Below are 23,979 nucleotides of genomic sequence, written 5' to 3'. Positions count from 1 at the left end.
ACTGGACGAGCTCCAAGGGCAGGTCAGAGGCTAGGAATCGTGCAATGAATAACTCACCTCCTGACTCCCCAAAGCCTGTCCACCATCTACAAGGCACACGCCAGGAGTGTGATGGAATATTCCCCACTTGCCTGGGTGAATGCAGCTCCCACAATACTCAAGAAGCTGGACACCGTCCAGGACAAAGCAGCCCCTTTGATTGGCACCACATCCACAAACATTCACTCCCTCACCACTGATGCACAGTAGCAGCAGTGTGGACCATTTACAAGGTGCACTGCAGGAATTCACCAAAGTTCCTTAGACAGCACCTTCCAAACCCATGACCACTACCATCTAGAAGGACAAGGGCAGCAGATAGGTGGGAACACCACCACCTGGAAATTCCCTTCCAAGTCACTCACCATCCTGACTTGGAAATATATCGCCGTTCCTTCACTGTCGTTGGGTCAAAATCATGGAACTCCCTTCCTAAGAGCACTGTGGGTGTACCCACATCACATGGACTGCAGCAGTTCAAGAAGGCAGCTCACCTCCACCTTCTCAAGGGGAATTAAGGATGGGCAATAAATGCTGGCCCAGCCAGCGAAGCCCACATCCCATAAATGAATTTTTAAAAACTGGTCAGATTCTCTAAATAAAAGAAAGGCTGTGGTGATAAAGCAATGAAATTTGTGTTCAAAGATTTCTGAACACAAGGAGTTCACAATGAGCTGAATGAATGAGGGAAACGTTCTCATTTCACTTCTAAATGTTGTCAAAAATGGCACATGTTAAAAACCAAGTTCTTGAGGGGATACAACTAATCCAACCCATATCCATTTTGAAAGCAGCGGTAGATGGGTTTTGCTAAACTTAAAGGAAACAGTAAATGTACTGTTGGGGGAAGATAGGGAAAGGTTTGTGTTCAAAAATCAAAAACAGAAGGAGCAGCTTTGCTAAGGATATTTCTAGTGATTGAAGAAAGATCACTGAAGGAAATAATAGTTTAGTAAGCTTTTAAAAGAATCCACTTTCTGCAGCCAAACTTATGGTCTAACTGATTCTGCAATTCATAGATAGGATTTTCCATCTACAAATGTGGATTTATACCTGTAATTATTTTTGGTGCACTCTTGAAACACCTGATGAACACCTGGTAGAGGACCCCTGCTGGAGATCATATATACTGCAGCCAAAGTGCATTGCAGATGGAAGGCTGGAAATGGATCCTGAGACTGGCAGCAGGGAGCACCCATCAAACTAATAGCTCTTGACTGGATATTGTCAAGATTGTTCTGCCGCAGCTGCAGCTATCCAGGCAAAAGGTGAATATTCCAATATACGATACTCCCTGACTTGAGCTTTGTCAATGATGAAGAGTTTCTGTGGGGTCAGGAGATGAACAGAGTGGAATTACTGTGAGTTTGGTGAGAAGGGAGTTGAGTGAGGAGGGGAGTGAAGTGCTCTTTTCTTTTTCTTTCTCTATCTTTCTCAGCCTGCAGGAGACCAGGAGTTGAAAAGCTGCACGGGAGGGCTGAGCTTTGAAAATATCCAAGAGTGACACCACAGGAGAAACGTAAGTTCATCAGTTGGTGAGAAACTGCTGTTAGGAACGGTCTTCAAGTAGTTGAAAATTTAGCAAAACACATTCTTTTTAAAAGAAGGAGCTACTTAGATTTCAGTAAGAAACACAAGCAATAGGGAAGTAAAGTTAAAGTCAAGGCCAGGTAAAATAAAGTAGTATAAGTAAACTAAAGTAAAATGAAGTTAACATAAGGGAAGTAAATTGAAGCCATGGCAGGACAGCTTGGTCGTGTGGAATGCGTGTCTTGCAATAAATGGGAGGCCCTGGAAGCTACCGCTGCCCTAGGCAACCACATGAGCAGGAAGTAGCTGCAGAAGCTAGAGCTCTGGGTTTTGAAGCTTGAGCGGCAGATGGAGTCACTGTGGCGCATCCGAGAGGCTGAGAGCTATGTGGATAGGATGTTCAGAGAGGTGGTCACACCACAGCTTAGGAGCCTGAAGGCAGAAAGGGAATGGGTGACCGACAGGCAGTCCAAGAGAATCAGGCACGTAGTGCAGAAGCCCTTTGGGGGTTTTTGTTTTCTGTTTTGGATACTGGTTGGTTCCTTGGAGGAGTGCAGTCAGAGCCAGGTTTGTAGCACCACAGACAGCTCTGCTTTACAGAAGGGGAGGAAGAGGAAGGGAAAAGCAGTAGTGATAGGGGATCCGTTAGCTAGGAGAACACACAGGCGTTTCTGTGGCCGTAGATGTGATTCTAGGATGATATGTTGCCTCCCAAGTGCCATGGAAAGGATGTCATGGAGCGGCTTTAGGACATTCTTCTGGGGGAGGGTGATCAGCTAGAGGTCATGATCCACACTGGTACCAATGACTTAGGTAGGAAAGGGAATGAGGTTCTGAAAGTGGATTTTAGGGAGCTCGGAAGGAGATGAAAGTGCAGCACCTTTAAAGCAGTAATCTCAGGATTACTCCCAGTCCCATGTACAAGTGACTATAGAAATAGGAGAATTAAGCGATTGAAGAAGTGGCTGGAAGGCTGGTGTAAGAGGGAGGGCATAAGATTTCTGAGGCATTGGGACTGGGGCAAGCTGGAAGGTCTACAGCTGAACACGACTGTTGTGGGGGGGTGGGGGGATGTGGGTTTAAACTTGATTGGCAGGGGTTGGGAACCTGAGGGCAGATTCAGAGCAGGGAAGGGGAGATGAAGATATCAGTGAGTGACTCTGAAAGACAGAAGCAGCACAGGAATTTGACAATGTTAAAAGGTATATATGTAAATGCAAGGAGTATAGCAAATAAAGCTGATGAGCCAAGGGCACAGATAGACACATGGCAGCATGATATCATCGCTATAACGGAAACTCGGCTTAAAGAGGGGCAAAAATGGCAGCTCAACACCCCTGGATAAAGAGTTTCCAGGCAGGGTAGAGAGGGGGGTGAAAAAGGTGGGGGGTGTAGCATTATTGGTTAAAGAAACAATTAAGCTGTGAGGAGGCATGATATACTAAATGAAGCATCAAATGAGGCCATATGGGTTGAGCTCAGAAATAAAAAAGGGGCTGCCACACTGCTCGGATTGTACTGCAGACCCAAATAGTGGAAGGGAGTTAGAAGACCAAATATATAAACAGATTTTTGATTGCAAAAACAATAGGGCAGTTATTGCTGGAGACTTCAACTACCCTGGTATCAATTGGGATACAGTGTGAAACGCACAGAGGGCACACAATTCTTCAACTGCATTCAAGAGAACTTCTTCAGACAGCACGTAACAAGCCCAATGAGAGGGGGAGCAATGCTAGATTTAGTCTTAAGAAATGAAGCTGGGCAAGTGGATGAAGTAACAGTGCAAGGCTACAGACCAGGTGCTAGAAAGCGGGATTAAAAATGTGAGGCTAGTTTCTATTTTTTTTCCCTTTTTTTTGGCTGGCGCAGACACAATGGGCTGAATGACCTGTATCTGCACCGTAACTATTCTATGGTTCTATGATTCTATGAACCACTCATCATAAAATCTCCAGCCTCTGTCCTGCTCTCATAGTTAAGGCATTGACATGGCTGAATAGATATTGATGGTGGAAGAATTTGTGCTTGTGCTGAAGATCAGAAGGTGCTTTGCCTGGTCCCAAAAAAAGAAAAGAAAAAGAAAGACCTGCTTTTATATATCACCTTTCGTGATAATGTCCCACTTGCACCTCACAGCCAATGAAGTACTTATGAAGTAATGTTGTAATGTAGGAAATGTGCCAATAGGCACATTTTAAAAATTCAATCATGGGATGTGGGCTTCACTGGCTGGGCCAACATTTATTGTCCATCCCTAATTGCCCTTGAGAAGGTGGTGGTGAGCTGCCTTCTTGAACCGCTGCAGTCCCTTTGGTGTGGGTACAGTCACAGTGCTGTTAGGAAGGGAGTTCCAGTGACAGTGAAGGGACGGCGATATAATTCCAAGTCAGAATGGTGAGTGACTTGGAGGGGAACTTCCAGGTAGTGGTGTTCCCATCTATCTGCTGCCCTTGTCCTTCTAGAGGGTAATGGTCATGGTTTTGGAAGATGCCGTCAAAGGAGGCTTGGTGAGTTCCTGCCATGCCTCTTGTAGATGGTACACACTGCTGCTACTGTGTGTTGGTGGTGGAGGGAGTGAATGTTTGTGGATGTAGTGCCAGTCAAGTGGGCTGCTTTGTCTTGGATGGTGTCAAGCTTCTTGACTGTTGATATGCAGGCAAGTGAAGAATATTCCATCACACTCCTTACCTGTGCCTTGTAGATGGTGGACAGGCTTTGGGGAGTCAGAAGGTGAGTTACTTGTCACTGGATCCTGAATCTCTGACCTTCTCTTGTAGTCACAGCATGTATATGGCTTGTCCAGTTCTGCTTCTGGTCAATGGTAACCCCCAGGATGTTGATAGTGGGGGATTCAGCGATGGTAATGCCATTTAATGTTGAGGGTCAATGGTTAGATTCTCTCTTATTGGAGATGGTCATTGCCTGGCACTTGTGTGGCACAAATTTTACTTGCCACTTGTCAGCCCAAGCCTGGTCTTGCTGCATTTGGACATGGACTGCTTCAATATATGAGGAGTTACGAATGGTGCTGAACATCATGCAATCATCAGCAAACAGCCCCACTTCTAACCTTATGATGGAAGGAAGGTCATTGATGAAGCAGCTGAAGATGTTTGGGCTGAGGACACTACCCTGAGGAACCCCTGCGACAATGTCCTGGAGCTGAGATGACTGACCTCCAACAACCACAGCCATCTTCCTTTCTGCTAGGTATGACTCCAACTAGTGGAGAGTTTTCCTCCGGTTCCCATTGAGTCCAGTTTTGCTAGGGCTCCTTGATGCCGCACTCGGTCAAATCACAAACCTGCAATGTGATAACGATCAAATAGTCTGCTTTTGTGATGTTAATTAAGGGATAAATATTTGCCAGGAAACCAGGGAAAACACTCCTGCTCTTCTCCAAAATAGTGACAGGGGATCGTTTACGTCACCTGAGAGGGCAGTCTGGGCCTTGGTTTATCGCCTCATCCTAATGACGACACCTTTGACAGTACAGCACTCCTTGAAAACTGCACTGGAGTGTCAGCCTTTTTCTCAAGTAACATGAGTATTGACCAAGCACTCATGTGGCATAAATGTGATCTGCTCCTTCTCAGCCTTTTCCTGAATGTTAGCCAGGTTGTGGTGTATGCTGAATGGACTGCTTCATTGTCAAATATGCTATAAATGGAGCTGAACGCTGTGAGAACATCAGTGAATAGCCCACCGCTGGACGGAAGATTATTGATGGATGGGATCTGCAGAACTCTTGAAGAAACAACTAACTTCCAACAATCACACCCATCTTCCTTTATATAGGGTATGATTCCAGTCACTAAAGACTTTTTCCTTTGCCCTCCCCACCAACCCTTCAAACCTGCCCAATCATCACACGTTTATTAGGGCTCCTGGTGTCATCTGCAGTAGAGTGCTAGGATTTAAAGAAAGATATTTAATCAGGACTGCTTACATTCCTGATGCTTTTGGGAAATCAAGTATAGCATAGGCAATGAGAGTTCAAGATACTAGATGGGTGGCCATCTGGAAGAGTAGAAAAAGGGCAGCAAGTTCAGGAGGCTTTGAGGTATGTGCCACTCTCAAACTGGTACTCAGCATTGGAGACTGTAGGGAGTGACAACACCTTGAAAGAGTGCAGCCCAACCCATGGCACCATAGGCAAGGAACAGCACAGGAGGGAACAGCAAAGATTTGAAATGCGATTGTTATAGGAGATTCCATATTTAGGGGCACAAACAGGCATTTCTGTAACCATCATCATGACTGCCACATGGTGTGTTGCCTCCTGGTGCATTCTTGGGACATTGAGAACAGTTCTGGGGTAGGAGTCATGTATGCAAAAGAGACAGGTTGAACCTCAACAGGACTGGGATCAATGCCATGTGAGAGATTTACTAGTGTGGTTGTGGGTTGGGCATAGCATATGGAAGTAGAAAAGAGAAACAAGGTACATAAAGTGAGAGTGTTGGACAGTACTAGAAAAGGAAGTCATACCATATTAGATAGGATCAGACTGAGAAGGATTATGAGGAATACATAGGCAGGTTTAGAATACATGTATGTGAATGCACAAAGTGTGATGAATAAGATACAAGCACAAATAGCCATGTGGGCATATGATGTCGTGACAATAATGGAAATGTGGCAAAAGTGGTGAGGGCTGAGGATAAAAAGAATTCAGAAAATTTAAGGATACAAAGCATTCAGAAAAGACAGGGAAGGAGAAAAGGTCAGGTGGCAGTACTGAATATTGAAGACATTGCAGTGCTAGAAAGATTGGATGTCTTTGAGGGAGCAAAGATAGAATCTATTTAGCTAAGTTTGAGAAGCAAGAAGGCATGATCACGCTACTTGTGCTATTCCAAAGGCCTCCAAAGAGAGAGGGAGAGAGAAAACAAATTGGCAGGGAAATCACAGAGGTGCAAGATCTGTAATGTAGTGACTTTGGGTGACTTTAATGATCCAAATATCTACTGGGATAATGTTAGAGTAAAGGGAAAGGAGGGGGAAGAATTTCAGAATTATGGCTCATGAGAACTTCCTTGACTGGTATGTTGGTCTAACTAGGAACTACTGTATATTGGGTTCAATGCACCTGCCATCAGAGCACAAGCTGGATGTGGTGCTGGGGAATGAGATGGATCAAGTGTATGTGGGGAACACTTGAGCAAGAGTGATTATTATTTATAAGGTTTAGAGGAGTAATAGAGAAGAGCATGGAACAATCTAAAGGAAAACTTCTAAATTGGAAGAGGGCTAACTTCAATGTGATGAGAAGGAACCTATCTAAGGTAAAATGCAACCAAGGATCAACAGGAAAAATTGTAATGGAGCAACATAACGGTGATCTTTAAGGAAATGTTTGAGGTACAGGCTAGTGTAAGGAACATACATTTTTATTTTTGTTAGACTGTTGTAAAGAACATATATTTTTATTTTCTGTTGGACTACAGTAGAATTACAATGGCTGCAGGTTGAAAGACATGTCCACTGGAACAGGATGAGAGATATATACAATATTGCAGTCCTGGAACAGAGTGTGCCATGAAAGGCAGGATGGTGCCAGAAAGGAGTCCTGGAGCAAAGGAGCTGCCTGACAACAGCATTTTAACTGGCTCCTAACCAGGGTATTGCAAGAAAGCATGGAGAAAGCTCGTAGCCTGAAAGAAACAGGACCTAAAACCTCTTTCTCCTGTGTGTGGAAGATTGCAGTAATTTCAGAGTAGAAAGCTCCTGGCCAGCAAAGAAAAAACATCTAAAAATCTCTCTTCCTCATATCTCTATAACTTGCTCTCTCTGAAAACCACTGTCAAAAGACAAAGAGGAAAATCATTGTTAGAGATATTGAAAGTCAGGTGTTCAACCAGTGAACTAAATACTGAAAGTGCTGGAAGACCACCTCGTGTCATCAACAAGAACTGAAAGGAATTTGGAAGACATCGATCAAAATCAACCCATCGAATCCTGTACTCCGGATTGGTGCTATTGATCTGTTTTATCCCACCCTTAAAATCCATGTTTTGTGTGCCTTACATGTCTTTTGTCTGTGTGTATAGGGATTTAAGAAGGGGGTAGAGTTTATGTTATAGTGTTAGAAGTTAGAGGTTCATATTTCTTTCTTTTGCCACTAGTTAAAGGCAATTTGTTCAATAAACAGTTATTTACTTATTAAATTTATAAACCTGGTTCTCGTATTCTGTTAACCTAAATTAAACAGTTAGGTAGAATTGGGGCAATCTGGTGGTTTGGTCAAACTTTTCACATTTGTCGCAGCTCAGGGAGCAGTGGGTCTTGATATTACAGCACACTATTCCCAGTCAGTCTTGACACTAAGTACATTCCAACAAGGGCTAAAGATAGGGGAAGCGAAGCCAGGGCTTCTTGGGTGACAAGGGAGATAGAGAATGCAATGAAACAAACATAATTATGGTGTATGATGCATGTAGAGTAAATTTTTTAAGTGAGAACCAGGCCAAATAAAATAAATCAAGAGAGGAAGTGAGGAGAAAAATAAGACAGGCAAAGAGAGGATATGAGAACAGAATGTCCACGACTGCTTATATCTAGAAAGACAAGGGGAGCAGGCACATGGGAACACCACCACCTGGAAGTTCCCCTCCAAGTCACTCACCATCCTGACTTGGAATTATATCGCCGTTCCTTCAATGTCACTGGGTCAAAATCCTGGAACTCCACCCCTAACAGCACTGTGAGTGTACCTACACCACATGGACTGCAGCTGTTCAAGAAGGCAGCTCATCACCACCTTCTCAAGGGCAATTAGGGATGGGCAATAAATGCTGGCCCAGCCAGCGAAGCCCACATCCCATGAATGAATAAAAAAAATAGAATGCAGTTAACATAAAAGTGAACCCAGACATCTTCTATCAGCATGTAAGGAGTAAATGGGTTGTAAGAGACGTGAGATAAGGGTGATATATGCTTAGAGGCACAGGGTAAGGCCAGAATACTTAATGAGTATTTTGTATCGATGTTTACTAAGGAAGAGGAATCTAACAAAATATTGGTAGAAACAGTGATGGTATAGGTAATGAATGGGTGAAAATTGATAGGAAGGATGTACTGGAATGGCTGGCTATGTTTAAAGTTAACAAGGTGCCTGATCTTGAAGACTTGCATCCCAGGTTTCTAAGGAAAGCGGGGTGAAAATAGTGGAAGGGCTTGCCTTAATCTTCCAATCTTCTCTAGAAATGGGGAAGATGCCAAAGGATTGGAGAGTGGCAAATGTAACACTCTTATTCAAGAAAGGGTGTAAGGTCATTCCTAGTCACTACTGGCTGGTCAGTTTAACATCAATGGTGGGTGAGGTTTCAGAACAAATAAACAGGGAAATGAATCAGCAGGCACTTGGAGAAGTTTGAGTTAATTAAGGAAAGCCAGCACTGACTTGTAAAAAGCAAACCATGTATGACTAATATAATTGAATTTTTTGAAGTATCAGAAAAGGTTGATGTTGGCCATATGGATTTTAAGAGCCACCTAAAAGATTGGTTTAACAAAATTGAGGCTCATCAAATAGGAGGACCAATATTAGCTTGGATAAAAAAATGGCTTAAGGAAAATAACAATGAGTTGTGGTAAATGGTTATTTTTCAGACTGGAGGATGGTGGACATTGGTGTTCCCCAAGGGTCAGTGCTAGGGCCACTGCTTTGGGTTAGGCCCCAACCAGATTATTGCACCCAGTTTTGATTATTATACTTTAGGAAGGATGTTAGGGTCCATGAGAGGATGCAGAAGAGATTCACCAGAATGATTCCAGGGATGAGGGATTTTAGTTACAAGGTTAGGTTGGAAAAGTTGGGGTTGTTCACCTTGGAACATGGGAGACTGACGGGAGACTTGATACATGTACAAGGTTATGACAGGTTTAGATAAAGTAGACAAAGAAAAGCAGTTCCGATTAGCTGATGGTACAAAGACTAGGAGGCACAGATTTAAAGTTTTGGGCGATGCGAGGAAGAACTTGTTTACGCAGCAAGTGTTAATGCCCTGGAACTCAGTGCCTATGAGTGTGGTGGAAGTGGAGACGACCAATTATTTTAAAAGGAAATTGAATGGGCACCTGACGGAAATGAACTAGCAGGGATATAGGGATAGGGTAGGGAATGGGGCTGACTGGATTGCTCTAGAGGGCTGGCACAGACTTGATGACCCGAATAGCCTCACTCGGTGTCACTGAGTTATAATGACTCTATAACTCTATGACTCATGGTCAAACTGCCCAAACCAAATTCAGTCTCACAGTTCTGGGTAGAAGTATTGAGGGAGATTTTTTAAAACTCTGTTCAAGCATAAAAATGTCATTGCAATTTGGCTGCATGTCTAGAAACCACCCAATTTACAATGCCCAGCCCAGACATTGGGACAGGCTGAGACCTTCAAATAAAAACTTTAATGAAAACATTAAAGATTCAACAACAACTTGTTTCTATATAGCGCCTTTAAAGTAGCAAAATGTCCGAAGGTCTATTACAGGAGTATTATCAAACAAAATTTTCCACCTAACTACACAGAGATGGCTAATGGTCAAAAAATTGCTCAAAGATGAGCGTCTTAAAGGAGGAAAGGGAAGAAAGGCAGACATGTATAAGGAGAGAATTCCAGAGCTTTGGGCACAGCTGAAGCACAGCTGCTAATGGTGCAGTGACTGAAATCAGGATGCTCGAGAGGCCAGGATTAGCGGGCCTGTTGTGTGGCTGGAGGAGATTACAGAAATAGGGAAGTGCCAGGCTGTGGAGAGATTTGAAAACAAGTATGAGAATTTTAAAAACCAGGGAATAATGTAAGTCAGCGAGCATAGGGGCGATAGGTGACGGAGACACCCAGGACAACTGAAACGCTTTAGGGACGTCCTCAAAGCATCCCTGAAGAGGTCAAATATCCCTATGGACTCATGCGAGTCCCTGGCTTGTGACTGACCAAAATAGAGAAAGCTCATCTGGAAAGGCACCAAACATATCGAAAGACTTCATCGGGAATGTGCAGAGATGTTGAGGCATCAGAGGGAGTGCACAAACCTCCAAACAACCCATCTACACAACCCTTCAAGCACCACTTGCCCCGCATGGGGCACAGTCTGCAGATCGTGCATTGGACTCATCATCCATCTCTGAACCCATTGCACCGGAGTGGAAGCAAGTCATCCTCGATCCCGAGGAGCAGTCTAAGAGAAGAGATGGGTGAACAGGGCTTAGTGCGCGTTAGCACATGGGCAGCAGAGTTTTGGATGACCTCAAATTTGCAGAAGGTGAAAGGTGGGTGGCTGGCTCGGAGTGCATTGGAATAGGCTAGAGGTGACAAAGGCATGGGAGAGGCTTTTCAGCACGAAATGAGCTGTGGCAGGAGCAAGGTTGGCTTATGTTAGAGAGGTATTGCAGTCTGGGTGAAGAAGCAGAAGTGATTATAAGCTTATCTTGGGGTCAACTATAAGACCAAGAGATAATGCAATGAATAAATTTAAATATTGCAAAATAGGCATTATTAACATTTTCAGTTCCAAAAATCAGAAAACAATTTGAGGAGAAAAGGCAAGTGTCGCCTGGTGGCCAGATTGTGGAATTACAAGTTTTTTTGAGTCGTTTTATTATATGGGTCATACGGGATTTGTAGGAACACCAGGATTGCTAGATTGAAAAACAATTCTTTTCGAGCATTACTTCATGATGTAGAAATGGTACAGGATGGTTTCCACACACTGCCTGGCCCGTCCACTTAATGCCAAGGAGATGCAGGGGTGGCTCCAGCTCCGCCTCGCATGATGACAGGAGGCGATGACCGGCGACTAGCGCACGTCGCTGGCAGACTACCCAGGGGACGGCCAACAGCGAGGGCACGGAATGGAAGGCAAGCTCTCGGCAGCAAGAACACTCTGCACCGAGTCCCATACAACATGAGTCTGCGCTTCTTGCTCCTGCTGTCCTTAGTACCCATCGTATGCAGTGAAGGTAAGGGCTGAGCAAGCAATCGTTTCCTCACGTCAAGTCCAACACGCAGTTTATTTGCCCGCTGAGCACAAAGGCGAAGTTTCCATCCAGTTTGAAGTGATTGATGCACTCAGTGTCTAATTAAACAACTGACTACAATACCACTCCTGACACTGGACGAATGAGGGTCAAATAGGCGGGTCTTCCTGTAAATTGCAACATTGCTAAACAACTGTTAAAACCTATACCAGCAGTTCTTAATGAGTTATTTTAAAGCGAAATTTTGAGTGCTGCCCCTTATTTATACGATTGACAGAATATTATAATTCATTCCTTCCAATTAATTTTGTTCCATGTAGAAACTGGAGAAGACACAACCTCCATTCATAACTCGGTACAACCCTTGAGGCATAGGCAGAGCAGTGATTGGCATTACTTAATTTACATCTACCTGTGATGTGATGCCCTCGCTATTTCGCTCTGTCCTGTTTATTTGAAAATAAAAAAAATGAACAGCTGCAGAGAGTTAATTCTGCATAGAGCTGGATGGAGCCTCTAGATCCTTACCAAGATTAATATTTATAATCAAAACCTCAATTTAAACTTTAATCTCCTTCAGCCCTATAACCATCCGACGGTCCTTCGTCTGGCCTCATGTGCTTCTTTCACCCCTATCTTCGCCCCCACCCCCCATCACAATTTGTGGCCCTGAAGGACTGGGTTCTTCCCCCCATAAACCTAACTGTGTTTTACCACCTAGCTCCTTAAAACCTACCTCTTTGACAAAGCTTTTGGTCATATGTCCTAATATCTCTTTGGATCTGCCTCAGTTCTTCTGTTTTATTACAGTCCCATGTAGTGCCTTGTGACGTTTTCTTTTCATTGGGATGTGGGCATCACTGGCAAGGCCAACATTTATTGCCCACCCCTGGTTGCCCTTGAGAAAGGTAATGATGAGCTGCCTTCTTGAACTGCCATAGTCCATGTGGCAGAAGTGTACTCACAAGGTAGTTCAGTAGGGAGTTTCAGGATTTTGACCGAGCTACGATAAAGGAATAGCAATAAACGTCCAAGCCAGGATGGTGTGTGACTTGGAGTTGAACTTGGAGTTAATGGTGTTCCCATGCCCTTACTGCCCTTGTACTTCCAGGTTATGGAGATCAGGGGGCTTCCAGGTGCTGTTGAAGGAGCCTTGGTGATTTGTTGTGATGCATCCTGGAGATATTACCAACTGTAGCCACTGTGTGCAGGTGGTGCAGGTAGTACTTGTTTAACGTTGTGGATGGACTGTTGATCGAGCGACTGATGGGCCTCCAACAATCACAGCCATCATCCTTTGTTCTAGGTGTGACTCGAGCTAGCTTTACCCCTGGTTGTCTATTACCACCCCCCTCTCCATCTTCCTTCCTTCTTTGTACTTGTGAACAAGACCCTTACCAACCATAAGCTACCAATGGATGATTGCTTCGCCAGCATGGTCTTGATAGAACATACGAACATAAGACTTAGGAGCAGGAGTAGGCCATTTGACCCCTCGAGCCTGCTCCAACACTCAACTGGATTGTGGTTGATCAATCACAGAACTGTTACGGTGCAGAAGGAGGCCATTTGGCCCATTATGTCTGCACAGGCTCTCCGAATGAGTAACTCACCTAGTTCCATTCTCCTGCACATTCTCTCTTTTCAAATAACAGTCTAAGTCCCTTTTGAATGCTTCAACTGAACCTACCTCCACCAGGCAGAACGTTCCAGAACCTAACTACTTGCTGCGTAAAAAAGTTTTTCCTCATATCGCTATTGCTTCTTTTACAAATTATTTTAAATCTGTGCCCTCTTGTTCTTGATCCTTTCATAGGTAGGAACAGTTACTCCCTATCTACTCTGTCCATCCCCTCATGATTTTGAACATCTCTATTACATCTCCTCCCAGCCTCCTTTTCTCTAAGAAAAACAGTCCTAACTTCCCCGATCTATCTTTGTAAGTTCCTTATCAAAGAAACCATTCTTGTGAATTTTTTTTGCATTCTTTCCAACGCCTTCAGATCCTTCCTAAATTGCGGCACCCAGAACTGGATGCAATACTCCAGCTGAGGCCAAGCTAGTGACATACACAAGATCAATATAACCTCTTTGTTCTTATACTCTATGCCCCTATTAATAAAGCCCAGGATACTGTGTGCTTTATTACTCACTCTCTCAACCTGTCCTACCACCTTCAAAACTTATATGCACACATACACCCAGGCCCTTCTGCTCCTGCAACCCCTTTATGGTTTTACCCCTTATTTTGTACTGTTTCTCCATGTTCTTTATACCAAAATGAATCACTTCAGATTTTTCTGCATTGAACTTCATGTGCCACCTGTCCACCCATTCCACCAACCTGTCCTTGTCCTTTTGAAGTTCTACACTATCCTCCTCACAATTCACAATGCTTCTGAGTTTTCTATCATCTGCAAACTTTGAAATTGTGCCCTACACACCAAAGTCTAGGTCTAGATCTGATTGTGGCCTCCACTCTACTTTCCTGTCTATCCCCTATAGACTCCCTTGTCAATTAAGAATCTATCTAACTCAGCCTAAAAATATTCAATGACCCTGCCTTCACTGCTCTCTGGGGAAGAGAATTCCACACACCAACAATCCTCAGAGAAAAAAATTCTCTTCATCTCCATCTTAAATGGGAGACCCCTTATTTTTAAACTGTGCCCCTAGCTCTTGTCTCTCCCAAAGAGGAAACATCCTTGCAGCATTCACCCTGGCAATATGTTTCAATAAGATCATCTCTAAATCTTCTAAACTCCAATGGATACAGATTCATCCTGTTCAACCTTTCCTCATAAGATAGCCCTCTCATCGCAGGAACTAGTCAACTGATTCAATTCTGGTCACAATGTTCTAATGCTATTATATCCTTTCTCAAGTAAGAAGACTAAAACTGTGTAAGAAGACCAAAACTGTACACAGTACTCCAGATGTAGTTTCATCAATGCTCTATATAACTGTTGCAAAACACCCTTAGTTTGATATTCCATTCCCCTTGCAATAAATGACAACATTCCATTTGCCTTCCTAATCACTTGCTGTACCTGCATACTAACTTCTTGTGATTCGTTTTGTGACACCCAGATCCCTCTGTACCGCCAAGTTTTGCAATCTTTCTCCATTTAAATAATATGCAGCTTTTCTATTCTTCCTGCAAAAATGGATGGGCTCACATTTCCCCACATTATACTCCATCTGCCATTTTTTGCCACCCACGTAACCTACCTAAATCCCTTTGTAAACTCTTTATGTCCTCCACATGACTTACTTTTCTGCCTATCTTTGTATCATCCACAAATTTAGCAACTGTATCTCTGGTCCCTTCATCCAAATCATTTATATAGATTGTAAATAGTTGAGCCCTAGCACTGATCCTTGTGGCACACCACTGGTTACAACTTGCCAACCCAAAAATGAACCATTCATCCCTACTCTGTTTCTTGTTAGCCAACCACTAACATCCATGATAATATGTTACCCCTTAAACCATGAGCTCTTATTTTGCATAATAACCTATGATGTGGCATCTTATCAAGTGCCTTTTGGAAATCCAGGTACACCACAACTACAGGTTCCCCTTTATCCACATTACTTGTTACTGTGTAAAGCTACAGGCCTGTCTCGCAGCCCTCTCTCTGCTTTTATAGCCACTCTCGCGTAACTCTCTCTGCTTTTATAGCCACTCTCGCATAATTCTCTCTGCTTTTATAGCCCCTCTCGCAACCCTCTCTCTGCTTTTATAGCCCCTCTCGCATAACTCTCTCTGCTTTTATAGCCCCTCTCACATAACTCTCTCTGCTTTTATAGCCCCTCTCGCAGCCCTCTCTCTGTTTTTATAGCCCCTCTCGCAGCCCTCTCTCTGCTTTTATAGCCCCTCTCGCATAACTCTCTCTGCTTTTATAGCCCCTCTCGCATAACTCTCTCTGCTTTTATAGCCCCTCTCGCATAACTCTCTCTGCTTTTATAGCCCCTCTCGCATAACTCTCTCTGCTTTTATAGCCCCTCTCGCATAACTCTCTCTGCTTTTATAGCCCCTCTCGCATAACTCTTGCTGCTTTTATAGCCCCTCTCACAGAACACTCTCTGCTTTTATAGCCCCTCTCTGTGACAACCACAGTCTGTAACCTCATGGCCCGGCATATCCCCACTCTACCATTACCACCAAGCCCCTGTCAGAGAACTCTTTTCACTTTAATAACCTCTCTTACAGAACTCTCTTCACTTTAATAGCCCCTCTTGCTGAACTCTTGATGCTTTCCTGGCTCCTGTTGCTGAACTCTCACCACCTTTACGGCCCCTGTTGCTGAACTATTGCCATTTTTATGGTCCCTCTTTCTGAACTCTTGATACTTTTGTGGCCCCTCTAGCTGAACTCTTTTCGTTGTCAACCTCTTTAAGGGGTTATGATACCTTCTTTCTTCATGTATGTAGTCTTCCTTCCTGGCTACACCTTACACCACTTGCCTGCCGAAATTCGCATGAAGGCAGTGTGGTTCTTATCATCAAAACACATCAAACTCCTTTGGCACCTGTAGTAATTATGGTTTTATTTAGTGTGCAATGTACCTTTAAGAATAATACTTGTTAAGGAAGATCATATAATCTGTAGTAACCAATAGGAGAGTAGCGTGGACTACCTCAGGAGTCAGTGTAGAGATGGAATTAGAGTTGAAAGCACACGTGTAGTTGCTGCTGAGTATGTTGTAAATAAATTTAACGTTTCCACCCAAGAAGTGCCTGCGGATCAACTCTATCACAAATAGTCCAACTCAGCCGCCCACAACAGTACCGTATCTCCTCTGGACATTTTACCATTTTATATGCTTCTAGAATCTCATTTAAAATCCTTGTTCTCTACTACCCAACCAAGTACAATGCCAAGTTTCTCACCAAGGTATCTTCACTGCTTTTCTTCCTCAGCTTCTGCACCAAGTAACTCCTGATGCTTGGTGATTTCACACACCATCTTGGTTTATTATGCTGTCTCTCTCCTGAATTCAGAGTCTTCCCATCCTGCCTTAATCTTACCCTTCCTGTACCCATATTCACAACCATCCTCTCGAGTATCTCAAGTCGCCTTTCCCATCATGTAAATCGAGATAAGGCCATCTTGAATCACTTCCTTGTATCTCTTCCTTGTCCACCCACATCCCTCCTGACCCTGCCAGCCCCACTTCCTTCTCTGTCTGCCTCTGGGAAAAACCTACTCCACCGCCGCCCCCCACCCCCCGCCCCCCCCCCCCACCACGCCCACCACCCCCACAACACCCTCCTTTTTTCCGGCTCACTGGGTCAAACGTCCTCTAAAGTTGCCCCTGCTCAGCTCTGAACTTTCACATTTCTCTAGTTTCTCTCTTCTTTCTCCCTCTCTGAGCTCATCTTGCCCATGAAATCCATCTCCTGATTTCTTGACCCTATTCCCATTAAACCAGTGACCATCCAACCCCTTCCTATTTCCGATGTTAGCTGATAATTATTAATGGTTCCCTCTCCTCAGGTACTGTTCCCCTCTCCCTTTCAAATCAGCCATTATCACTCTATCCTCAAAAAATCACTCTTGACCCCTCGTTCCTTGCAAACTACCACCCCATCTCCAACCTCCCTTTCCTCTCCAGAGTCCTTGAATGTGTTGTCGACTCCATGTCTGTCTTTTTCGCAACTCCATGGGCTGAATTTTGTGTTTGTTGGGCGGGTGGGCCCGACCGAATCGGCGGCGGGCGGGGAGCCGATTCCCGCCGGCGAAACGGGCCACGCCGCCATTTTGCACGGGCGGGACAATTAAGGCCCGCCCAGCGGGTTTCAGACTTCCATGTTCAGCAGGAAATTCAAATCGGCGGCGGGCGTGTTCAGACCGCCGGTTCCAATGGGGAGCCGGCAGTCTGTATAAAGACCGGCCAGGCAGCCTCCTTTAGGCTGTTGACAATGGCCAGCGACCGGGCACCAGAAGAGGTGAGGGCAGAGGAAGAGGAGGGGGGCAGGCTGCAGGGTAGGCCAGCGGGGGGCCAGTGCCCCTCGGTTCTCCAATGCCTGCCTTGCTGCCCTCCAAGAAGAGGTGTCAAATCATCGGGATGTCTTGTTTCTGGAGGATGGGAGGAGGAGGGCCCCCCACGTGACCAGGCAGGCGTGGCAGGAGGTGGCAGTGGCTGTAAGCGTCCATGACGATGTGTGACGCACAGGAACACAGTGCCACAAGTACTTCAATGATTTTCTACGCTCTGGAAGGGTGAGTACCATGTCAGCCTTGGCCATTTTACCCAGCAGGTAGCCTTAGCCTTTGAGGCCCCCCTTCCCCCACCACGTCTTACTATCGTTACTGCATTGGGCATTTGGCGCAGGCTGGGTGGGCAAACAGATAGTGATCATGCTTACATCAGCCTTAGTGGTTATGGGGAAGATGGGTTCTCCCCACAGCATATGTTGGTGTTTGTCGCATTTGAGTTGTCTGGGGGCTGCTAGACACATACTCAGAACTCCAACACATGTCATATTGATGGTGATGAGATGGTGGAAGGGGAGCCTCAAGGTGTCATGGCCAAGAGCCATCTGCTGGCCTTGGAGCCGCACCTAGTTGCGCCTCCTTGCCATGGGCGCTAAGACCCGTGTGTGATTCAAAGTGATGGACGCTGAATGTGTCCAAGGTGGCCGTTGGGGGAGGGGGTTGGGAGTAGCCGTACTATCTTCTGGTGACTGATCACCAGTAGTGTGGACAGGAGCCACTGGAGGCCTCAGATGGGCCACTGTGGTTGGGGTGTGGCGTGCGTGTGCAGAGTACATGAGCGATCAGCCCAATAAATGCTCTTCTCTGTTCTGCAGGCAAAAACTGAGAACAATATGAGGGAGCGCCAGTGGACTGGTGGTGGGCACACTGTGCTGCAGTGCCTCCCCACCTATGAGGAGCAGGCCATGGAGCTGGGGAGGAGGCAGGCGGCCAGGGCAGCAGGTGTCAGCGAGGCTGGGGTCCAGCGGCCAGGCGTTTGAGGGCCACAGTCCCATCCACTCTGTCTGCCCACCATCCAAAGCACTGATGGTTGTTGCAATCGTTAATGCAGCAACACTGCTCATTCACAGACTGATACAGTCAGACGTGTGGGTCATACACAAAGGTCCCTCGGCCCCTTGAGGATGTGCGTCTCCACCACCTTCCAAAGTCACGTTATCCCATTTGTGACCACTATCCCCATGGCCTAACATGCCATGGCATCGCTGCTGCACATCCAAATACTTATATCATCTTAGGAGGGTTTATACCTCCACCACCCTTTCAACCAGTGTGTCCCACATTACTCTGTCCAAAAGGTCCTCAGCACCTCAGCTGTGAACCTCATGGCACTCAACTTAAATAAATGCCACCGTGTTACTCATCCCTGCGCCAAGGGGAAATGTTGCCTCCTGTCCACCCGGTCTATGCCCCTCACATCGGTATGAAGGTCAATAATGTGACCTGTCAATCTCCTGTGATCCACGGCAAATGTCGCAAGTATCTGCAATGTTTCCTCAGCACCGCAACTCTCCAGACCAGCATGCATCCTGGTCAGGAACCTCTGCACTCTCTCCACTCCAATGCCATCCCTCCCATGAAGCGCAGGTCACAACTGAACGCAGAAGTGTAGCTGTGGCCTCGACAGCGTTTTCTGCACTTGCAACATGACCTCCCTTTTCCTACATTCTATTCCTCGGCTAATAAAGGCAAGTCTGGCTTTGACCTTGTTAAACGCCTTATGTTCCTGTTCTGCTACCTTAACGGGTCTGCCCAGCAAGGTCCCTGTAATCGTCATGACTTCCCACGGTCCTACCATTACTCATGTATTCCCGTACCTTGCTTGTCTTGCCCAAGTGCTTAACCGAACACTTATCCACATAACATTCCATGTGGCATTCCTTAAGCCATCTGACCAGCCTGTCTGTATGCGCATGTAATGTTTGGGCCTCCTCTTGACTATTTACCACCCCACCAATGTTCGTCTCCTTAGGTTCTTGAAGGGTGAGTGCATTATGAGGCTGGGGGGGAAAGGGATGAAAGGTATTACTGACTGAATGCTAACTGATGCACTGTCCTTGTTGTTAATTTCAGCATCACCACTGCATGGCCGCCCCCAACACGTCCGGAGCCCCCCTTCCACACCTGAAGGACAACACTTGCAATTAGCGTCACATCATTTCAGCCAGCCAGGCACCAGCGCAGCGACAAACACCTCAGTGGGGCTTATGACGTTGGCTAGTGTCCCGGGGCACAGTGGAGAGGGGACTTCACAGTCGCTGGAGGAGATGGCATGGACAGAGAGTGCCAATGGCGCCAGCATCTGGAGGACTGCAGGGGACCAGGCACATGCTAAGTCGGGCAGTGATGTTGTGCCTCTGGAGATGTCAACCATGCAGCAGCTGCAGGACAAACGGCAGGATGCGTGGGAGCATCTGGCAGGGTTGCATGAGGGTGTGCTTACTTGCTCTCTGTGGTGGAGGAATCCAGGCAGAGTGTCAGTGATGGCATGAACCTCAGGACAGAGCTTCAGGCTTCCTCCATTGAGAGATTGGTGACTCTCATGGAGAGGGGCTTCCAACAGATTGAGAATCTTCTGATTGGTTTACGCTCTGACCTGCAAGCCCTCACAGCGCTAATGGCCACAGGTGGTTATTGGTAACGTGGGAGATATTCTGGGAACCGCTCGGTGCCCATCCATCTGCGGTGAGCAGGGAGGTCCAAAGTGACCTCACGTCAGCGCAGCAGCTGCCTGTTGTCGCTGCAAGCTCCTCTCAGGGCTCTCCGGATGAGGGCAGCAGCTCCTCCACCCCTCTGCCAGTCAACGTTACTTCCGTTGAGGCTGCGACAACTGGGGAGGTACCAGTTCTGGAACTGGCCACTCCCTCCCAGGCGGGGCCATCACAGGCTCCACGGGCCAGAGGACGGCCGCCAAGGTCATCGAAGCCAACGGGACAGCAGAGTCAGCAGGCTGTCTCACAAGCCACTCCGAGCGATGGGGCGGCACCTAGACGTAGCACCCGCAAACAAAAGCATAAGGCACGTTAGGCACTCCACGGTTTCTCACTGGTGATTCTGTGTTGGCCCTAGATTAGGGAATATATCATTATGTGCGTCAGAGAGACGTTTGTGCTTTATTTTGGTGGGAATAAAGTCCACTTTTCTGTCCACGGCTGAGGATGTTTCCTTCGTGCTGCATTTGTATGTTTCACAGACATCTCATGAGTGTTTGAGTGGACATTGATGTTTCTGTACTAAGCCCTTAGTTGCAGCTGATAAGGTGGAAGATGTAGCATCTAAGTGCCACGTATGGATGCGCCAGGCAATGCTGGTCCTGCTGATCCATGTGTGTGGAGCTAGCTGAATGTTCATTGGATTAAATTGTCCAGGGTATCCCTGCCTCCTTGGTGTATTAGCGGGTCGGCGTGCTGCCCCTCATCATTACCCTGTGCTTCCTCATCCTCTGAGCCACTGCTGGATTCATCATGTGCAGCCTCATCCAATGTGGCAAGGTCTTCATTGTCAACTGCATCCCCCCTTTCCAGCGCAAGATTGTGCAGAGCGCAGCATGCTACCACTACCAGAGACACGATCTGGGGGGTACTGGAGTGTGCCCCTTGAGTGGTCCAGGCAATGGAAGCGCATCTTGAGAAGACCGATGGTTCTCTCCACCACAGCCCTTGTGGTGCCGTGGCTCCTATTGTACCGCTGCTCAGCTTCTGTTCTTGGATGGCGGAGAGGCGTCATGAGCCACCTTCTGAGGGGATAGCCCTTGTCATCCACCAGCCAACCATCCAGCCGGGCTGGAGCACTGAAGAGCCCCGGCACCTGGGAGTGTCTGAGGATGTAGGCGTTGTGGGAACTGCCTGGGTACCTTGCACAAACTTGCAGAATCGGCATCCTGTGGCCACACACTATCTGCACATTCATGGAGTGGAAGCCCTTCCTGTTGACGAAGGCACCGGGCTCACCTGCTGGCGCCTTGATGGCCACATGTGTACAGTCTATTGCACCCTGGACGCGGGGGAAGCCAGCAATGGCTGCGAAGCCTCTGGTTCGCTGTGTCTGACTTGCCTGGTCGCAGTGGAAGTGGATGAAGGTCAATGCCCATCTGAACAGAGCGTCTGTAACCTGCTTGACACAAGTGTGGGCAGCTGATTGGGAGACACTGCAAAGATCACCCACCGAGCCCTGGAAGGAGCCAGATGCATAGAAGTGGAGGGCAACTGTGACCTTCAGAGCCATTGGCATGGGGTGTCCACCCACACAGTTAGGGGAGATCTCAGGGCCAATCATCTGACAGCTGGACCCTCCTTCGGCACTGCACTTCAGTCATATTGAGGTAGCTGCTTCGCTGCCTGTATACCCTGGCAGCAGGATAGTGGCGTATTCTGTGGCCCCTTCCACCTTGGACAACCTCTTGGCTCTGCGCCCCTTGTGCCTGCGCCTGGCCTCCCAAAGGTGGCTCCCCTGGAGGCTGATTGTCCACTCCTGGCCTCCTCCTTATTCTATCCCTCTCTTCCTCCTCAGAGGAGCTGTCTCCAGTGGAGATGTCAGAACCCATACCCAGGCTAAATGGAGGCCTCCGGAAAGCTACAGGCCCGATAAAGATTACTGACTGCAGACTGCTGAGCTGAAGCTTCAAAGTACACAGAAAGCTGCTGGAATTCGTTCTGAACTGCTGCAGATCACACAGGCAAATTTAAAACATTTTCTGCATTAATTACTTCAGATAAAACATTAACAACCCCTCTGAGCCCACATATCCCGCCCGTGGATGAGGTTTGTTAAAAAGTCACTTACCTGCCTGCCCGTTGGGCCTGTGCGCTGAGCCGAAGATCGCACGGGCTGCTCAAAATCAGCATCAATTGCCGAGTTATGGGTCTTAACAAGGCCTTTAATTAATGGCGGGTGCACGTCGCGCCACCTAAATATCGTAAGCCGCGCGCTGACGTTGGGACGCTCGCCCGACGTCATCGCGCGACATTTTAAGTGCTGACGCGTGGGATCCACCACCCGCATGTCAGCCATAAAATTCTGCCCCATATTTTTTAAAATTCATTTACGGGATGTTGGCATCGCTGGCTAGGCCAACATTTATTGCCCATCCCTAATTGCCCTTGAGAAGGTGGTGGTGAGTTGCCTTCTTGAACTGCTGCAGTTCATGTGGTGTAGGTACATCTACAGTGCTGTTAGGAAGGGAGTTCCAGGATTTTGACCCGGTGACAGTGAAGGAACAGCGATATATTTCCAAGTCAGGATGCTGAGTGGCTTGGAGGGGAACTCCCAGGTGGTGATTTTCCCATCTATCTGCTACCCTTGTCCTTCTAGATGGAAGTGGTCGTGGGTTTGGAAGGTGCTGCCTAAGGAGCCTTGTTGAGTTTCTGCAGTGCATCTTGTAGATGGTACACACTGCTGCCAATGTGCATCGGTGGTGGAGGGAGTGAATGTTTGTGGAAAGGGTGCCAATCAAGCGGGTTGCTTTGCCCTGGATGCTGTTGAGCTTCTTGAGTTTTGTTGGAGCTGCACTCATCCAGGCAAGTGGGGAGTACTCCATCACACTCCTGACTTGTGCCTTATAGATGGTGGACAGGCTTTGGGGAATCAGGAGGTGAGTTACTCGTTGCACGATTCCTAGCCTCTGACCTGCTCTTGTAGTCACAGTATTTATATGGCTAGTCCAGTTCAGTTTCTGGTCAATGGTAAACCCCAAGAGGTTGATAGTGGGGGATTCAGCGATGGTAATGCCATTGAAAATCAAGGGATGATGTTTGGATTCTCTCTTGTTGGAGATGGTCATTGCCTGACACTTGTGTGACGCAAATGTTACTAGTCACTTATCAGCCCAAGCCTGGATATTGTTCAGGTCTTGCTGCATTTGGACATGGACTGCTTCAGTGTCTGAGGAGTTGTGAATGGTGCTGAACAATGTGCAATCATCAGCGAACATCCCCAATTCTGACCTTATGATGGAAGGAAGGTCATTGATGAAGCAGCTGAAGATGTTTGGGCCAAGGACACTACCATGAGGAACTCCTGCAGTGATGTCCTGGAACATCCCTTCAATAAGCTTTCTGCCACTGCGACAGCGTGGAAAATCACAAATGGTATCCTATGTGACTGTGACCATGATAAGCTATATTTCCTCATCCTTCTCAATACATCTGTGGCCTTTGACATTTTTGGTTCCAATGTTCTTCGCCAAGGCCTCCCCACCATCGTCCAGCTGGGTGGGACTCAACTCATCTGGTTCCATTTTATTTAGCCATTCATAGCCAAAGAATTAATTACAATGGCATTTTTTCCGATATTGCTACTTCTGGTGCTCCCAAGGATCTATCCTTGGCCTCCTTATTTCTCATCTACATGCTGCCCCTCGGCGATATGATCCAGAAACGCTACCACTTTCCACAAGTACGCTGATGACACTCAGTTCTATTTT

At 46.6% G+C, this 23,979-nt stretch overlaps 1 protein-coding gene across 2 annotated transcripts in view; it reads left to right on the top strand.

The window, feature by feature from the left end:
- Positions 1 to 11,263: 11,263 nt before the first annotated feature.
- The window catches only part of LOC144684961 (uncharacterized), a 154,649-nt gene continuing 141,933 nt past the window's right edge, over positions 11,264 to 23,979 (top strand). For both annotated transcript variants that reach the window (XM_078549438.1, XM_078549429.1), the window contains exon 1: positions 11,264 to 11,536. In XM_078549438.1, the coding sequence (XP_078405564.1) occupies positions 11,347 to 11,536 (190 nt within the window). In that variant the 5' untranslated portion in view covers positions 11,264 to 11,346. The remainder of the gene's footprint in view (positions 11,537 to 23,979) is intronic.

The sequence above is a fragment of the Cetorhinus maximus genome, chromosome 1 (genome assembly GCF_964194155.1).
Source record: "Cetorhinus maximus chromosome 1, sCetMax3.hap1.1, whole genome shotgun sequence".
In the NCBI taxonomy this organism is placed as follows: domain Eukaryota; kingdom Metazoa; phylum Chordata; class Chondrichthyes; order Lamniformes; family Cetorhinidae; genus Cetorhinus; species Cetorhinus maximus.
Note: the sequence above shows the minus strand (reverse complement) of the source record. Positions and strands in the feature narration are given on the sequence as shown.